At 37.9% G+C, this 20,264-nt stretch overlaps 1 protein-coding gene across 2 annotated transcripts in view; it reads left to right on the top strand.

Annotated features, from left to right (window-relative positions):
• The window catches only part of LOC141487457 (cytochrome P450 9e2-like), a 29,848-nt gene extending 11,589 nt beyond the window's left edge, over positions 1-18,259 (top strand). The window contains exons 4-7 of one of the 2 annotated variants that reach the window (XM_074186546.1): positions 1,419-1,750; positions 6,749-6,929; positions 11,683-11,922; positions 18,022-18,259. In XM_074186546.1, coding sequence (XP_074042647.1) covers positions 1,419-1,750; positions 6,749-6,929; positions 11,683-11,922; positions 18,022-18,032 — 764 coding nt within the window. In that variant the 3' untranslated portion in view covers positions 18,033-18,259. Of the gene's footprint in view, positions 1-1,418; positions 1,751-6,748; positions 6,930-11,682; positions 11,923-18,018 lie in introns of both variants that reach the window. The other variant, XM_074186545.1, reaches the window with a different exon arrangement.
• Positions 18,260-20,264: the final 2,005 nt, after the last annotated feature.

Genomic DNA, 20,264 nt, shown 5'->3' with positions numbered 1-20,264 from the left:
GAGTAGTTGTTTTCTGATAGGTGTCATTTCATTAACCTACAGTGTAGGGAGTTGAGACTGGCCTGAACGAATTGTTCCTTCAGATAATTTGGTCCATTACTAGTCAGAAATGGGATGAAAATAAAGGAATCTTTTTGAAAAGAAAATGTAAATAGTACAAAAATTGTTTCACAAATTGCCCGAAAACTATTAATCGACTATTTATCAACATAGAACAAATTGAATTCGAAACTGGAAATATTGAAGAAATGTAAACAACTTTTTGTCGTCCACAAGACGAAAAACGAAACAATCAAAAGTAGACAGTGTAAATTTCATCGGTCTTATTTTTCTGTTTTTTTTTATGGTGTCTACAAGTTTTCGTGCCCAACTTTTCGTCTGACATAACCAAAGGATTTGTTTCAAGGTGGTTGACAATGTTTCGTAATGCATTTCATCAGTTCGGACTTCCATTGCCTAATATGATATGAATTGATTTGAAAGCCCTGAAAGAATATCTAAAAAATTGAAAATATTAGCTGAAAAAACAATTTTATTAAGCAAAAAACTAAAATTACAATGAAATAACATACAAGCAACAACCAAAATAAAAACAAAAAAAGAACTATTAACACGAGCTGAAAAATGAAATTAAAAAAAAATTATCAACAAAAACTGAAAATTGAAATTGAAAGATTCCAAACCAATGATCGGTAGGCCGTGAGTTTGATTCCCGCCCCGACCAGATATTTTTCTCGAGAGAATTTATCTGGTTGAAGCTGGGATGATTCTGCAACCGTGTTAGGAATCACACGTTAAAAGGTAAGACCTCGTTAGTCCTTAGCTCGCACAAGTTTCTCAACTTCTGAGAGTTGTCGTTCGTATGGGGGCGACAGCTGATTAACAGAACAGGAACATACAGGTTTTGATTGTTAGTATACACAATCGTCTTATCACCGGAAGACGATTGTGGATACTAACAATCGAAACGTCGTGAAGTAACTTGGTTTGGAATCTTTCAATATCATATTTAATTTTCATTTCATGTTAATAATTTTTATTTTTTTTTTAAATATTTCAGATCGTGTTAATAGTCCAATTTTTTTGTTTATTTTTTGGTTGTTGCTTGTATGTCATTTCATTGTTATTTAAGTTTTTTCTTAATAAAATTGTTTTTTCAGCTAATTACCAAAGGACCTGTTGTGGACGAAACGTCGGGCATGGAAACATCATTTTGAAAAGCATGCGGTCATCGTGCGGCCGTGGTATTCACATACTTGTCAACTAATTTCACTTCAAGATAATTTCAGATTTATTTGAAAATAATACCATTCGGTTCATGTTTGATCTTAGAATTTACAGGCAGAAAGTATCACCTGTTTCGTTAAACCCATAAGTAGTGACTTGTTGATCTATAATATAAACTTTTGATGTTACAGATGAGGACAGGTCTCATATGAGATCAATTCTCACTCCATTCTTTACCAACAATTCATTGAAAATAATGTTCAGAGTGATGTCAGAAAGTTCTGAAAATTTCGTGAACCATTTTCTGAACAAAAATCAGGATTTGATCGAATTGGAAATGTTTGATACTGTCACTCGTTATGTGAACGATGTGATGGCAACATCAGTATTTGGTACTGAAGTAGACTCTCTGAAAAAACCAGATAACGAAATGTACTTCATGGGGAGGAAAGCAACAGACTCCACTGGAATTCTGAGAAAGATAAAACTCTATTGTTACTCCACATTACCCACTATTTTCAAGGTGAGTTGGATATGACTTGAATATTACATTACCCAGTTGAGCCTTTTGAACATTTATCGCGGTTGGTAATTTTAATTATCATTTCTGATTCATGAAGGGATTGAGATATAGTGTCAGAGTCATATTTATAGGTAAATTACCAATTTCTTGTGTAGTTTTACTACGACTTCGTTTTGTGTGAAATGAATGTATCTTAAAATTATAAGTGTGATCATCAAGCAATCATTCGTACAAAGTACTACATAGGTGAAAAGTAACATTTGAAATTTCATCTCATGGTTTAGATTTACTCAGAGAAGGCATAATTTCACCTAGTACTCCAATTATCAGAACAACCATTTTGACAGAGTGGTCTGGATAGAGTTTGCGGAGTTCAAGGAGTGAATATCGATATTTTATCCGTTGCTCCTCTTTTCCCGACAATATTCGTCTCGCAAGGAGCTAAAAATTCCACGACAAATATCGTCTTGCTCTGGTTGTCGAGAAGGACTACATCAGGCTTATTAGCTTGTTATGTCGATAGATATGCGACGAGACCGCATATTCTGGACATGCTGATAGCAAGTGCGGCAGGTTCTACACCTTGTGTCAGGAACCTCTATACCCATTACTCGACTGTGGTAGACTAATGTGTTGAAGACACCATCCTGTCAAGCCATGATGAACCCTCAGTTTCCGACTTCAGCCCACTCGACCTGAGGAAAGCGAAAGTCAGGCGCATTGATGAGCTAGGGTCTTCAATGTTATTGAAGAAGACCCCATGCATTGGCTTATCCTTATTTTTCTGCAGAAGTGAAGTGATCTCTGCGACTTCTATATGACAATATTGCTGAATGGGTTCCAACTCGGTGACAGAGTTGTGAACAACTCGTTCAGTGTCGAAAACTAAACCGAGTTCATCAGCTGCTCGGGCAGTTGCCCTAAAGAGGAATCTGTTTAAAAATCTGTTTAAAATCTCTTTTTCCGTTAATCAGCTGCCGCCCCCATACGAACGACAACTCTCAGAAGTTGAGAAACTTGTGCGAGCTAAGGACTAACGAGTTCTTACCTTTCAACGTGTGATTCCTAACACGGTTGCAGAATCATTCCAGCTTCAACCAGATACATTCTCTCTAGAAAAATATCTGGTCGAGGCGAGAATCGAACACACGACCTTCCGATCGTGAGTCGGACGCACTACCACCGCGGCCAATTCCATGCTCCAATTCCTGATCTCTCATGGTCGCGAACCATGCAAAGAAGAGGATCCGAACTCCTGACAACTTTACAAGCTCCATCCATTACCATACTGTAATGTAGACACTCCAAACTCAAAAGTCCACGACCTCCCTATTGTCGGGGGAAGTACCTACAACCGTGGAACGAACGTTTTGGGATGCAAACTCCTGTAAAGATGCATAATTTTTCGGGTCTTTACGTCGAGTTGATACAGCTCCTCCCGAGTCCACTTCACTACTCCAAACGTGTAAAGTAAGATTGGAACGGCAAGCATATTTGTTGCAGCAACTTTGTTCTTCCCCGACAGTTTCGATGACCAGATCTGTCAAAGTTAGTGCTGATACTTGCCATAGAGAGAGTTCTTCACTGTTGTTACCTCTTGTGAGTGGCGCTGTTCCACCCCAAGGTAAGTATACGTCTCTCCGGCATCCAAATGGTGTAGGATGCTTCCATCTACGAGCTGCAGATCCTCTCCGTAGTCCCTGCACCGTACTCTTTTGAGATGGACCATTGCACATTTGTCTATCCCGAATTTCATACCGATAGCATGCGTGTACTCTTTCACCGCCCTTGAAAGCTGATGGAGATCCTTTTCTTCAGAGGCACAAAGTTTAAGAGCATCTATATAAAACAAATAGGTGACCTTGTGCCTCCGGTTTCCGGAGGTGCCACAGTTATACCCTCGAGTATTTCTGAGCGCAACGGATAATGGAAATAGTGAGATGCAGAAGAGAAGGAAACTGAGAGAATCGCCCTAAAATATATCCCTTCTGAAAGAGACCCACCCTGTTTGGACTCTGGCTTGACCAGATGTTATGGTGAAGCGAGTTCATCAGAGTGGTATAAATTGTTCAATGCATATCACTATTTTGTCGGGTATCGCAAGGCATCTGAGCAAATGCAAGATAAGCTCATACGATATTGTATCAAATGCCTTACGGTAATCGATCCAGAACATCCAGGCCTGTATCGATTATTATTTTGATCAAATGCAGTGTAATCAATGACCGCCAGTGAAAAAACTTACATCATTGGTAATGCAATGCAATACAGTATGAATGTGATGGAATTAGCCGATACTTGCTGAAAATTGATAATGATTTCTGGAAAAAAATCATTGCGGGATTTTCACTCAAAAGTTTCACAAAAAAAACATACTTAATACGTGTTTTGCTTTACAAAAGCTGCTTCAGCTAAGTATAGTCACGCCTGAAGAAGTTATTGTATAGCGAAATACGTGTTGAGTTTTCTTGAAACTGTTCAGTGAAAATCTCCCAATAAAGTGTTTTTTGAATAAAATAATAATTGAAAGGGTTATATTTTTAGGAATGATTAATCTTTGGGAAAGAAAGTTTTTGGCTTTCCACTAATCCATCTTGAATTGATTGCTTTCTTCCTTTCTTTGCAAGATTCCCACATTTATTCGTATCAAGTTGGAGCAGTAGAAAGTCAAACACTTTCTTTCCCAAAACACAATATAAATGAAAAGAAAGCATTAAAAAAATATGAATATTCTTTAAAAATATATTTTAAGAATCATATACGAGTATAAAAAGTGATAACTAGATTTTCATCTGACAAACTGAAAAATTAGGATAAGTCAAAGGACGATAACGCAAGCGCTAAACGTGATGGCGAGCCCGACCCCATGCGCACAAACTCATTTTCAATGTAACCCCTACTACAGCTCTACAGATCTTGTAAGTCATACAAATGCTCTGTACAGAGGCGTACCATTACTTGTTGTCCAATTCTGTTGGCGTTTGGCGTTGTCTGAATAATTTGTGTTGTTTCTGAAAAAATTTCAGTCAAGAGTATATCTTTTTATGACATTCAAATGAACTGTACTGGTACCTATAATACTGAATAAAATATAAAAAGAAATTACAAAGAAGTCATGTTTCATTTGCTACCCTGAATACCCTCATAGGTACGACACTGGCCGGCAAGAGACTTATCGTAATACAATAGTAATTAAATTGGGAGAGTCTATACCTGCGTGATCCATTGCCATCACCTTTGGCGCTTGCTGTAGTTATATTGAGAGAAATTACTTAGGTAACCATTTTTACTATTATAATATCAGGCTTGCGCAATACGATTCACAATGCAGCACATCAAATTCAGGAAATGACATTCAACAGTCCGTTCTTCTATATTATAATATAATGACGTACCACAATATTCACAAAACAGACAAATCAAATACATAACCTGTTCAAAAGCATAAAAAAGAAATTTTGATATGCAAAACAGATGAAGAATTATAGATGGATTGGAATCTTCACAACTATGAAGCCAATTTATTGCTAGTACATTTATATACAATGATCGTATAATCTAAATCAAACACTTCTGTAGTGGTGACAAATATGTTCATTTGAATAAATTGTTGATCTATTATTGTCATTATAATGAGTGAATTTTTTGGCTGGTACCTGGAGAACGCGTGAATCCTGTCTTGTGTCATTGTCAAACTTGTTCAGTATGGTCTATAATTCAACCATGAATCGACTTACGAATGAACAACGCTTGCAAATTATTGAATTTTATTATCAAAATTCATGCTCGGCGAAGAAAGTGTATCGTGCACTTCTTCCAATTTATGGGTTTCGTCGGCCTACTGAGGGAGCTATTCGGAAGCTTGTGACTAAATTTCGAACCCAGTTTACATTATTGGACATTAAACTACCAACTCGCATACGTAGAGTGAGAACCGAAAAAAATATCGCGGCTGTATTCGCCAGTGTTCGTGAAATGTCGATTCGCCGCCGTTTGCAGCAATTGGGCCACTGTTACTCCACTACGTGGAAAATTTTGCGAAAGGATTTGGGTGTGAAACCTTATAAGATACAGCTGGTACAAGAATCGAAGCCACACGACCTCCCACAACGTCTAACATTTGGTGAATGGGCGCTGGCAAAATTGGGGGAAGGTCCACATTTTTATCGGAAAATTGTGTTCAGCGACGATGATCATTTCTGGTTGAATGGATACGTTAATACGCAAAATTGCCGCATCTGTAGTGAAAACCAGTCACAAGCGTTGCAAGAGCTACCGGTGCATCTCGAAAAAGTCACGGTTTGGTGTGGATTAGGGGTCGGTGGCATCATCGGGCAGTATTTATTCAAAGACGACAATGGCCGGAACGTTACTTAGAATGGCAAGCGCTACCATGTGATGATTGACAACTTTTTGTTGCCCAAAATGGAAGAATTGGATATGCCTGACTTGTGGTTCAAACAAGACGGTGCCACATGCTACACGGCACGCGAAACAATGGCCCAATTAAGAGCCGATTTTGGTGAATAGTTTATCTCACATTTAGGCCTCGTCAAGTGGCCGCCTGAATCGTTTGATTTAACGCCTTCGGATTATTTCTGACGTTCTGGAAGCCAATATTGAAGCATTTATACGTGAAATACCCGTCGATATGTTAGAGAGAGTGTGCTAAAATTAGACCTTGCCCATGGGCCATCTAAAGCGGAGCCGCAGACAACATTTGCATGAAATCATCTTCAAATATTAAATTATATTGATCGTTCTATCGATTCCGATAAAGATTTTATCAATTTTTTTCAAATTTTCTGTGTTGTTTTGAAAATCAAATCCTATACTTGAAAAATCACCGGATGTATATTTCATCAAATGAACATCAAAATGGAACTGGGTTTCAAAACTGAAATAAAACGTGTAGCAGGTTGTTTATATTTCCATTTATGATTTCTGAAACGGTCTTCAATGTCATCATTTGTCATTTCAGATTTTGATTTTTTTCAGTTTTTGGAGATGTCACTCATAAGCAGAGAAGTGACACGATTTTTCGATCGCATGATTGGCAACGTTATTCGTGAGAGATTCGTCAATCGAAACATACGTTACGATATGATCCAACTGGCAATGGAAGCAATAGAGAAAAATGAGCGAACCGAAGAAGAATCATTCGAAAAAGTCACTATAGGTAAGTACATGAGTTCAGATACAAATATACTCGTTTCGAAGAATTGAAAATGATATTCCGAATGGAATTGATTTTATTAGAGTGAAGTGAACAATTTTTATGCTCTACTAACAGACTGAGAATTGAAAAGAATTGCCATAAAGGTTTCTCAAAAACATGGATGCATTTCATTCTTGGGCTAATGATAATAATGGAGAAGCTTGATGAAATTACTAAAATCCATATCCGTATAAGATTACATGCTGGACTCTGCAAAACTGGACCTCATATATTGCTTCTTTTCGATGAATCCATCTGCCAGGATATCTACCGTTTAGCCACTGTACAACTGAAAGATAGTGAAGTGGTTGATGAAGTAGATGAGGTCGTTTTGCAAAATCAGCTGCAACATTTAGATTTTCCAAAACATTTGGTAGAAGTGAGTGGGTCTATTCGATCCTCCACCGCAACATGCAAGATTTTATTGTGTCTCACACCTATTCATATCCGACCAAATAAACCCCGCTTTTTGACGAAGCCGATTAGTTTATATGGTGACTGATCTTTCAGGTCAGATAGTGATAGTGTGGTTCTACGTAACTTCGAAAACCTGATTCGGGCAAGCACAAAGTATATGCTCTGCTGTTCCATCATTTTCTAAACAGAGGCGACACACACTGTCTTTCGAACGTCCGAGTATCTGCATATGATGATTCAGACGACTGTGACCTGTGAAGAGGTCTGTTAGACATCGTAGTTCAACCCTACTGTAGTCCAACAACTATTTGGTTTCAAGCTTCGAAGTGTGAATGAACGCCTTGGAGTGAGCCAATCCTGGAAGATTTTGCCAGAAGTTTTTAAATCTTCTCGCCATCCAGGTGTTCAATGTTTGTTTGGCAAAGCTTAAAGCAATGCCAAAGACACGTTCTGGTCTGATGGAGCTACTTGCAGCACCCTCCTTCAAAAAGAAGTCAGCAGCGTCATTGCTTTCCAGGCCAGTGTGGCCAGGAATCCAGAACACAGAAAATTTGTTATGTCTTCCTATTGAGCAAAGTCGTTTTTGGCAATTTGCTTTATAAGGCAGTTCGTATTTGACAGGTGGAGGCTAATGTCAGAGGTCATTCCCAGATTGCTGTGACTTCCAGTGTCAGCCAGTGCACGAGTCTATATGAAGTCCTTCTAGCCTCTCTCTTCCGAAAAATGTAGAGAGGAGGTGGTTCTAGAAAAATTTCCATGGCCGCTGATGATGTGGTATATACTGATGGCACCACAGATAGCCAGGCAAGCCTGTCTCTGTAAGCCAGAGAGCTTCGCCTAAGCCGTTTTCTGTAATGCCATCGTCCACCAGGCAATTGTACCATGAGTGACCAAGTTGTTATTAAGCGGTTCTTTATTTTCGCAAGCATATTTGAGTTGTTAGATTTCCTGAATAAATGAAAGTCCAATACAAATATTTCCAATAATACCTGTTCAAACGTTTCCTTTCTCTGGACACTGTGTACAACCTTTCTTCAGAATTTCACAGTTCGCTTCATTGGTGAACATGCCCATGTTTGTCAACATGCGCATTGAGAAAAAATGTACACTAATCAGGGAAGGAAATATTGTTCAAAATACTTTAGTTTTTTCATTCATAAAATCCATAATTGTTTCACAAAATTCAATTTTTTATCGAAATCGTCGTCATAAAGAATTTTCGTTTCACACTGAGTAGCATTTATTCAACCTCACTGATTTCCTTGCTTGGCGTGCCACAATGTGAAGGGACGGTTTATGCTGTAAAGGTGCCCAAAACTTCAATATATCGCTGCTTCATCGAAACATGTTGAATATTTCTTTTTTTTTGTTACAAAACTAGTTTCAGTAAGCTTCTCATTGAACGTTATTAAAAATGATACTGAAGGCTTCATTGAACCTTTTCAGTAATTTGTAGATGTCCATCGATTTTTGGGAGAGTGTAAGGTAGTGGGTATTTCCATAAAAAAATGTAGATTGAATGTTTCATCGAGATGGATAGTGTAAACTTTGTAATCAAACCACTTTTTCATAACCCTTAAATCATTTTGAGGGCTTTTGCGCTATTACCTCATGAATAATATTTGAGCCAAAATCATCCCAGTGAAAACATGTCGAAAATTAAACATCTCGCCAAAAAAATGTCAATACAAAAATATGCCAATAAAGCGCTTAATTATAGAATGAAGATAGTGTACAATTTTAATATTATATTTGAAAAATTATACTCTGAATCAATCTCAATTCTTACTACTTCTGCATCGACTTTTCAGCTCAAACTAAGTAACCAATGCAGATGGTATTCAAATAAAAACAAATAACTCGAATAAATATAATATAATAATATTATTATATAAAGAACATGGCAATTTCACGTGAATAATCCAAAATACTTTAATTTCTTCTTAATCTTCAACGTTATTATCAAAAAGCTCGTCATGATAACGATATTGGTTTTTGGAACATTACCATTGTTTCCCGCAATCATACGTCCAAACTCAGCGCTTGCTCCTCAATCAAGATGCTGATAGAATTTCGAACTTCAGTAAGATTATTGAAACCATTGTGCCATTCCTCGAGTTTATTGTTCATGTTGGTAATGGTAATAGTTTCATGAACCATCCAAAAACAATAAAGACGTACCTTTTTTCCTACGATTTGATGACCTTATCTAAGTACGGTCTAATTACGTTACCAAACAGCCTGAAGCTTTAGATTTATCGATGAGAAACGATGATTAATAATAGTACCAAATACTCCAACAACATCGTCGACTGGAACAAATGCGATGACATATAACTTACGAAGATTTAACGCATGCTTGTGACCGGTAGATAGATGTCATTAAATCACCTCAATAATAACAAAATCCATAATATTTAGACCTATGTTAACCCTAATTCAACCAACAAAAAACGTCACCTTCACGATGATAACTGAATACAAATTTCTCGGAAACCAGGTTATATCCATTCTTTGATTTTTGAAAAATGTTAACGGCATGTCTTGAATAATGATAGAAATTGAACGAAACAATCAGTTTTTGTATATTTTATTTGCCGAAATCTTTTTGTCACGAGAATTTTTCGTCCTAAGATTTTTTTTTACCAAGACCTTACTACTGGGATATTATTGGCTGAGGTATTTGTACGTGAAGTGTTTTCACGTGATAGTTTCTATATTCTTTTTTTTTACAATCATTCGTGATGGAATCGATTCAGATATCATTCACAAGATTCCTGCACAATATAATTAATGAAAGAAGTAAAATGTCACACGAAACACTGTCATCCTCCCTGCTAGACATCCGATATTTCCCGTTAGACACTCGCCTTATCGGCTCTTCAGTAGCGAATACGGATAACATTATAAGAAGAAACACTCAATTCGTTCATAATCACGACTTTCTGTTGCGGAATGGGTAGAAACCACCCATGTCATCGATGACAACATTCATTCCCTTATTTGATTAAATCCCAGCTATAGGAATCTTGTTTAAATTGAAAGGCTATTTTTAGGAGAGATTGATTTTTGGGAAAGAAGTTTTCAGCCTTCTTCTCCATCTTGATACAAAAAATGTGGAAATCCTCCAAAGAAATGAAGGAAGCAATTAATTTGAAAAAATCAACATTACAGAGACTTGTAGATCATGCAAAAAGTAACTTTCGGACACAATTTGGAAGAAAAAGCCTTTTCGAAACAGCTATTTTATAATAAACATTGAATTACACTAAAGAAAAATACTAAAAAACAAATATTTTTATATGAACGCTGAATTATACGAAAACACTTTTCTCTATTCCGTTTGTATCAGGATAGAGAAGTAGAAGGCCAAACACTTTCTTTCCCAAAAATGAATCTCTCCTGAAATTATACCCTTTCAATTGAAATTACTTTCATTTTGAGTATCCAAGTTCAAAAATTAGAAAGTGCTTTATTGCTGATTTGCATATTTTCTGAGTGCTCCCTCCAGAAATCCTTCCGTTAACCGTGTTTTTAGGTGATCTCATTATTGCGATATTGAAAACGGTAAGACCTACAAGGTCGGTTACATATTTCCTATTTTGGAAACTAGAATAATCATTTTCCAGATAAAGAATATCAGTGATTGTTTTCTAAATTTTCGCCAAAAAGTAAAATTGCCGATTTTCTTTTTGTGGCTTCGACGTCTCCATTTCGGATGACATAAAAAGGCATAGAAACTTGTAATACTGTTCCATCTTTGTCATAATCTGATGTTACCCAACTTGCAAGGCGACGTTTCATTCATTACTCTTCATCATCAAATTCACTTTTTTAAATATATAACTCTAGTTTCCTTTATCGAGTTTTTTTCTTTGATAACTAGCTGAGTCGATGAAAATAACAAGAAGTTTGTATAAAAAATTGAATTGATAATGAAATCTAATGAACGAAATATTGTACTGCAAATTGGTTCATACCAGATTAGAACGAATTCGAAACATTTTTCAAAATTCCCCTGCCTTTTTTTCATCATTGGAAATTCAGGTGGTAGATTAAAAAATCGAAATTCAACAAATCTAGTTTTTGGCGAATATTTCAAAAACAATCACTGGTATTCTCGATCTGAAAAGAGATCATTCTAATTCCTCGAAACAGAAAACTTCTCTGCAATTCACCAACCTTGTAGGTGTTACCGTTTTCGACATAGCAATGGTGGGATCAGCTAAAAAACGGCCTATATATATTATTTTCCAGAATATGATGTGATTGAAATTATATGAAAGTTTTTTTCTAGGTGATATAACCAATTCAAAAATGACCTACCATGATATCGCAGCACAGTTGATGACTATCTTGTTTGCTGGATATAATTCAACGTCAGCAGCCTTGTGTTTCACATCACATGAACTTGCTGTGAATCCAGATATTCAGAAGAAATTGAGGAAGGAAATTGAAGAAACCCTTGAGGAATGTGGTGGAAAGTTGACTTACGAATCACTTATGAAGATGAAATATCTGGATATGATTGTTTCAGGTGAGAAGAATGAAATGAAGTGGGTATATTTGAAGACTGGTTGTAAATTAAATTATCTAAAAAAACAATTCGTTCAGGCCAGTCTAGATTACGTTGGTTCCAAAGTAAGTGGGTCTATTCGACCTCCACCACAACCCGCAACGGTTTATTGTGACTCACACTTATTCACACTCGACCAAATAAATCCATATTCCCAACGGATCCCATTAGTTTGTATGGTGAGTGGTCTTTCAGGTCAGATGGTAAGACTACGGCTCTGCCAAAGTGTAAAAACCTGATTAGGTCCCCAGCGGGGCAGGCACAAAGTATGTGCTCTGCTGTTTCATCATTTTCCAAACGGAGGCGACTCACACTGTCTTCCGACAGTCTGAGTCTCTGCATGATATGATGATTCAAATGACAGTGACCTGTAAGAATGCCTGTTAGACATCGTAGTTCATCCCTGTATCTGTAGAGTAGGGAGGGTGAGTGTAAGCCCACGCACTTAGGCCACATGTGACCCATTGTACATCCTCCCGAGGAGTTGTCCTCCTAGGTCGTCGTCCATCCTGTCCTTTCCAGGAAGGTGGACAGGTCGCTGGGAGACATCTCCTTTATATCGGCAGGTGTAGGCCAAGACTCGCCGAACACACACTCTCTTATTGACGATAACTCCGGGCACTCGCACAGGACATGCCTGACAGTCTCATCTTCCTGTTCACACATCCTGCATAGAGGTGTGTCCACTAGCCCCATATTATGTAGGTGTTTCCTTAGCTGACAGTGGCCAGTCAGAAATCCTACTGTAAGGCGTAGATTTTTCCTGGTCATCGCCAGATATTTCTTCGGCGCCAGCTTCCCAGGGTCGCCCAAGGTGATCCTGGCAAGATTACATCCTTTGATTTCATCCCATCTCTTTAGAGATTGAGCATGGGTGTAACTTTTGACTAGTTCCGCAATTGTCGAAGTCATCAGGCCGTGGGTGCCACTTGGTCCTAAAATTCTTAGTCCAGCCGCTTCCTTGGCTAAAGAGTCGGCAATGCGATTACCTTTACTCCTGTTGTGCCCTTTAACCCACCTCAGGATAATGTTATTATCTATCGAGGCTTTGGCTAAATCTTCGTGGCACTCTAGTGCTAGCCCTGAAGTAACACGGTGTCTGTTCAAGGCTAATAGTGCTTGTCTGCTATCAGTGCAGATTGTAATGTTTTTGCCAGAAATTCTTTTCTTGGTTATTTCTTTTGTGGCGATTGAGATACCAGCCAGTTCTGTTTGGACCACGCTGGTATTTCTTCCCATTCCCCACTTAATCCTTAGGCTTAGTGATCTGGAGTACACTCCACATCCTGAGCCTTCTTTGGTTTTTGAGCCATCTGTATAAATCCGTATTGCATTTGTAACATCTGACTCTGTGTTCTGCTTGATTTGTATTTTGTAGGGTTTATTAAACACAAACCTGGGTTCAATTGCATCACTTGTTGCCTGCAGCAGAGGTTGCGCAGTAAGCGCTTTCTGCCACAGGCCCAACCTCAATCGACCCATTCCTACTTCTAGGTTTACACCAGCCGTGTGCAATCGTACCATGGCCATTAACGCAACCTCCTTAACGTACAGGTCCAGAGGGGTCAGACCCGTGATTAATTCCATTGCCGCGGTTGGTGTTGTTCTCATGGCTCCTGTGATGTTTAAACAAGCCAGTCGCTGTATTTGGTATAATTTTTGGATGGCCGTTGCTTGTAGAACTTTAGGTCCCCATGCAATGGCTCCATACGTTAACATAGGTCTTATTATTGCAGTGTAGATCCAGGCGACTACACGGGGTGAAAGACCCCATGCGCGTCCCACTGTCCTCCGACATTGCTCATAAGCCACGTATGCTCTTTTTGCTCTACTCTGTAGATGAGAGTTCCATGTTAGCTTCTTGTCGAGGATAATACCAAGGTATTTCACCTCTTCAGAGAAGTTTAGTTGGCTTTGAAGATTTCAGGAGGTTTTAAGCTCGTTAAACTTCTTTTCCTGGTGAAAAGGACCATCTCAGTCTTCTTGGGATTGATCGACAGTGAGTGTTCCTTACACCATGTTTCTATCAATTTGAGCCCATCCTGCGCTCTATCGCACAGTGTGTTTACAAATTTGCCGGTCTGCAAGATAACTATGTCATCTGCGTATGCAATTGTGTAGAATCCATTTTTGTTAAGGTGATTAATTAGGGTATCCAGAACTATGTTCCAGAGAAGGGGTGATAAGACCCCTCCCTGTGGACATCCCCTCATGACCAGTCCTTTTACTGTGATGTCTTCTACATTAATACCTATTGCTCTGCTAGAGAGCATCTGGAGTATCCATTCTCCTACTACCAGGGGTACATTCCTGGAGTGTAGTTGCTGGGTAATTGTTGGAAAGGTTGTTTTATCAAACGCTCCCTCAATATCTATGAATATACCTAGGGTGGATTCTTTGTTATCCAATGATCTCTCGATTCTGCCAACCACATGGTGAAGGGCCGAATCAGTAGACCTTCCCGGGGTATATGCATGCTGATTTGGATGAAGTGGGTTGTTAACAAGTACTTCATCTCTTATATACCGCTCACATAGTCTCTCCATGGTTTTTAAGAAAAACGATGTGAGACTAATTGGTCGGAATGCTTTTGGTAGGGTGTAGTCCATCCTACCTGGTTTGGGTATAAATACTACTCTTACTTCTCTCCACTTACTGGGAATATACCTCAGAGCTAGAGAGGCTCTGAATATTCCAACCAGGTGTGGCATAAGAGTGTCCAGTCCCCACTGAAGTAGGGCTGGTCTTATACCGTCAGGCCCTGGTGACTTGAAGGGGGAAAAGCTCGATATAGCCCATCTTATTTTGTCCTCATCAATTACTGTACTAGCATATTGCCAGTCATATTGTGAGGGTGTTATTGGTACATCCGTCCAGTTCGCCGTTCCAGGAAAGACAGAACCTGGGAAGTGAGTTTCCATAAGAATCTCAGCACTCTCCCGGAGGTTTGCGGCTTTGTCGCCATTTTCCCTCGTCAGGATGCCGATAGTTTTATGGTGGTCATTTGAGAGTGCCTTCTGTAGCCTAGAAGCTAGTGGAAAGTCTTCGACTGCCTCACAATAGGCTCTCCAGGCTTCTCTTTGTTTTCGTCTGCAGACTTTTTTGAACTCTCTGAGGTTGGCTTGATATATAACCCAGTCCTCTTCGAGTCTTGTACGTTTTGCCTTGTTAAAGGTCGTTCTCGCTATCTTCCTGAGGTGTTCCAATTCAGGGCACCACCATGTGTTGGTTGTGCCATGCGTTTGAACCATCCTCATTGGACAGGATTCCTTATAGGCAGTGTCTATTTTGTTGTGGATAGATACTGTGTACCTTTCCAGTTCCTCATTGTTGCCAGGAGTCAGGACCTCTGTTTCCCGCAGAGCTCCTCTTAAGAGTCGATTGTAGAGATCTACATCCGTCCTCTTCGGGTCACGGGATTTTACAGTAGTCCTGAGATCCTGGCTTACCGTATAGGTCAGCCAGCGGTGGTCTGACATAGAGATATGGTCCGAGACTTGCCAGTCTTGGATTTTGTTTGATATTTCGGCTGTCGTGAGCGTGATATCTATTAACGTTTGGCTACGGGCATTAATAAATGTTGGCTCCGTGCCTCTGTTCAAGATAGTTAGATCTTTCTGTATTATATATTCATATAGTGACTTACCTCGGGCGTTGATATCCTTGCTGCCCCAGCTCACGTGGTGAGAGTTTGAGTCGCAACCCAATATGAGCTCCACTCTCTGGTTGAGGCAGTGGTCCACTAGTACCTCCATTTCTCTGGTCGGTGGTAGGGTGGCTGCATCTGAAGGGAGGTACACCGATGCGATTATCAACGCCATATATTTGCCTTTCCCAACTGGACATTCAACTTTGACCGCAGTTGTTCATCCCTACTGTAGTCCAACAACTGTTTGGTATAAAGCTTCGAAGGATGAATAAACACCTTGGAGTGATCCAATCCTGGAATCCTGCTAGAAGTCCATAAATCTTCTTGCCATCCAGGTGTTCAATGTTTGTTGGGAAAGGCCTAACGCGATGCCAATGATAGATTCTGGTTCGATGACCAATTTAGACGTTGCTCATTAGGAGCCAATAGCTTCCAACGCCACTTGACTGTCCGAGAAGAATATTTTTATCGGGTTGTATTCTTCCAATCTCTCCACACACAATTCAATAACGTAAATTTCCGCTTGAAATACAGTCGCAGAGGTTCCTAGGCAGGTAGACTTACCCACACTGTAGGTTAATGGACTGAAACCTATCAGAAAACAACTATTCCCTGGCTAATAATATAAACGGCGTTAGATTATATCCAACAGGTGTCAGTACAGGAATCTCCACAAAAGTATTTCCTGCATATGCATATTGAAAATCGATTCCAGCAATTGTATCGCCAACGGCATATGCAGGAAATACTTCTGTGAAGTTCCTGCACCGACCCCTTAGATATAATTCAACGCCTTTCATGGTATCCGCCAAGTGAATAGTTGTTTTCTTATAGGTGTCACTCCATTAACCTACATTGTAGGGAGTTGAGACTGACCTGAACGAATTGTTCCTTTAGATGATTTGATTTATAGCCAGTCCATTAACCCACATTGTAGGTAAGTCGAGACTAGCCTGAACAAATTGTCAATTTGCTCCAAAAATAATTCATCGATATTCACCGGTAATGTTGATTGAAGTTTTGTTTTCTTAGTCATTCATTCCTCAGCAAATTAGCAGCAATGTGACCAAACCATGAATGCTTGCTTGACCAAAAGTTTTCAATAATATATATATATATTCTTGGATTTTATGTTCGGACAGAGTGTACACCCATTTTTCCAAAGATTTCAGAACAATGTGAATGTATAGAAAGGATTATATTTCTAGAAGAAATTAATTTTTGGGAAAAAAGTTTTTGGTTTTCTGCTACTCGTTCTTTATACAAAGAAAGGAAGGAAGGGCCTTTTATTCCAGTTTGTATCTGAAAGTTACTTCTTTGCATGATCTACACACACACACATATATATATATATATATATATATATATATATATATATATATATATATATATATATATATATATATATATATATATATATGTATAATCATAAATAATGTAAGTGAACTGCATATGCCATCTGAATACAATTACATAAGACATACAATTGTACGAATGACATTCTGATTTAGACATCACAAAACAGGCTATAATAGCCTAGCGTGAGTCTAATTCAGTGAGTCATTAAAAAAAATATTGAACTGACCTATGTTAGTAAACTTGAGAATTCAATGAAAAACTTGAGATCGGTTTTTTATGGCTAGAAGCTACATGGAAATGATTTTTTGAAATTTTTATCTGATATTCTTCGAAAAATTGTTATAAACAAATGGTTTGTGTGTGTATAGATGTTGAATTCTGCCATTTGTTAGGATAGGTTAGTATGTCTTGTACTGAGAATAGTTGTACTGAGAATAGTTATTATATTCAATGATACACTAAGTCACTACAGTAAACTTCCAAATAAAGCGATTTTCCCGAATATAATGAATTCAATTATCTAGGTTTCATTAACTACACCTCACGATTTGATCTCCACAAAGTTTGTAGAGATCAAATCGTGAGGTGTAGTTTTTAAAATTAATATGGATCTTCATCAAGTAATGGCCAAATCAATCAGAAAATTATCTAGGTTGTCCAAGAAAATTTCAGCTAGAAATGAACTCCAGAGTTCTGCTATATTAGCCCTCCGCCATTAGAGTAAAACTGTCATTGGAATGAAAATAATTTTGAGATATGCAAATCGTTAGCAAATCAAACATTTTCTGTTTAACTAACGAATTAAAATGTTTTCTGGCCAAGAACTTTCTGCCATTTCATTGCAGTGCCTGCAGCTTACTGCATTTGTCAAGGGTCTTCCAAATTGATGATATCTATCGCTAGCTCTGTAATTAGCTTCATCGAAGCAATTTATATTGAGCTTTCGAATTTTTTTCTCACGAAAAATGGTTGGCTTCAAAGACATCCCGATTGAATGAATATTGAAGAGTCGTTTCAGAATGTAATTTATTCAAGTTTGATTTTTGCAGTAGCAGCTGAATAAAATAATTGAGGTCAACGAAGAAAAACATAAAATTCAAGCATGAAATGACTGCACAGAGCCGAAAGATGAAATGTATTGGAAGAAAATCAATAATATACCTAATAATGCTAGTGAACTTTAAATAATAATGATATTTTTTGTTCAAAATTTTCCAATGATTTGTTATTCTGGTGTTTTGCTGATATGTTTTTGTAATATAGTATTGATGTTCTGAAAATTAAATAGAACTCGTGTTAGGAATCACACGTTAGAAGGTAAGACCTCGTTAATTCTTAGCTCGCACAAGTTTCGAGGGTTATCGTTCGTAGGGGTGCGACAGCTGGTTAACGGAAAAATAGATTTTAAACAGATTTCAAACTGGAACCTTAACGTAGTAATAATCAACACTCCTCACGAGAACTGCAACATTCTTTGGCGTTATCAGGTAGATGAACTATATTGACCAGAATAGTTACAGCTTGTCAAATCTAGGAAGCGACTTGTAACATATCACCATCTGCGTACACTACTGACAAAGAACATTAGACAAAGAACATTAGAATAGAACAGGATGAAATCTACTGTGCAACTTGGTGCGCCTATTTGGGTTTTAGAGTGAACTGAGAGTACAGTCCTCGCCGCAAGTAGCAATAAGGGTTGATGTTTTTTAATTGGTGGTCAATATGATAATGCAGGTATGATAATGCAGTATTTACGTTATTTAATTTAAATGAGTTTGTTTTTCAGCAGTCTGTATTGCATTCAATTCCGAATTAATTAAGAAAAGCTAAGAAGGCTCATTCTGAAAATGTAATTTATTTGGGTTGAAGATTGAACTTCAAAATGAAAATTTTTTAGGGAACACTATATTTATTAAGATGAATGACTCCAAACAAAAATATAATTGAAGACTCCAGACAACTCGGGATCGCTTGTAGAGCTATCACTTTTCTCACTGGTACTATCGTTGTCACTATCATCTTGAAAATTAATAATAATTTTATCTATTGCGAAATCAAGAGCAAGTTACTTCGAAGCATAAAATTCTTCGAAAAGTTCAGCGTGTTCGCAACGCTTTTTCCAATGCTCTTCAGAAACCGAAGTGATGAATTAATTACATAAACTTTTAACGGATTTGAAATTGAAGTCCATATCTTTATCAGCCACATATTGTTCCAGTGATGTCCATAACAGTTCTTTTGGGTTCAAATCTGGATGATAAGGAGGCAATTGGAGTACGGTGTGTCCATGATTTTCCATAATCATATCAATTTCATACAACTTGAACCGTGGTTTATATATTCTTATAATAAAATAAAGATCAATTTTCAGCATCCGTAAAATTAATGTTTCGTCGTCTCAACTATTCTCTCATCTCATCTTTCCTCGAGGACATATTTGGGAACTTTCCATACTGAATATTGCGGTATGGGACATTGTCTATAACCAAAACGCTTTTTTCTGGAGAATTGGAAATTAACATCTCTTGCAACCACTTTTTGTAATTGTCGTAATTCATTTCGCTATAATAGTCGCCCGATTTTGTGTTGGATTTGAATTTTAGATATGAATTTTTCACAATTCCATTTTCTTCTCTTGCTTTCACAATTATGAGTCTCTGCCCTATTGAAATTGGTGCAGGCAACCCTTCATTAGAATCATCATTCCAACTATTATAATGTGTATGTGGGGTATGGATAGGTATAAGTTTCATCCATATAAATCATTGTTCGACCTTCTTCACGGTATTTTTTCATGTTTCTGAGAAAATTTCTAGGCAACTACCGAATCGCCGGTTTTTTCATGAGCAAATTTCTATCTATTTTCGTTTTCCTCCATCTGAACCTTATTTCTCCATCACTATCCTGAGAGACCAGTAGTAAGATCCCTTGTAACCATTTTCATCAACAAATTTTTTATATATGCGGCGAAAAGTGGAAATTTTTTTCTCAATAATGTAATCATTCATTATATATCGACGAAGAAGGCCCTTGTCATAATCATCAAAATCTATTTATGATGCTTTTCTGTGTCTTTTTTCATTAGGCGTTGAAAAAGATTTTGACTCACGAGATATACCTTCAATGCTACCAAAACTGACACCTGCCACTTTTGCACAACGCTCTTTAACTTTTTTCAGGTACATGCTCATGTCATTATCAGCTTCTCGTTTCATGAAAAAAAGTACATTAGCAATCACTTCTCTCGCTTGACCACACAAAACTTTTCGTTTCAATTTCGATTCAAATGCTA

This window comes from Leptinotarsa decemlineata, unplaced genomic scaffold (assembly GCF_025532065.1).
Source record: "Leptinotarsa decemlineata unplaced genomic scaffold, Ldec_3_MD MMD2_P_RNA_scaffold_2, whole genome shotgun sequence".
Lineage (NCBI taxonomy): Eukaryota > Metazoa > Arthropoda > Insecta > Coleoptera > Chrysomelidae > Leptinotarsa > Leptinotarsa decemlineata.
The sequence above is the reverse complement of the archived record's forward strand: the minus strand, read 5'-3'. Positions and strand labels throughout refer to the sequence as shown.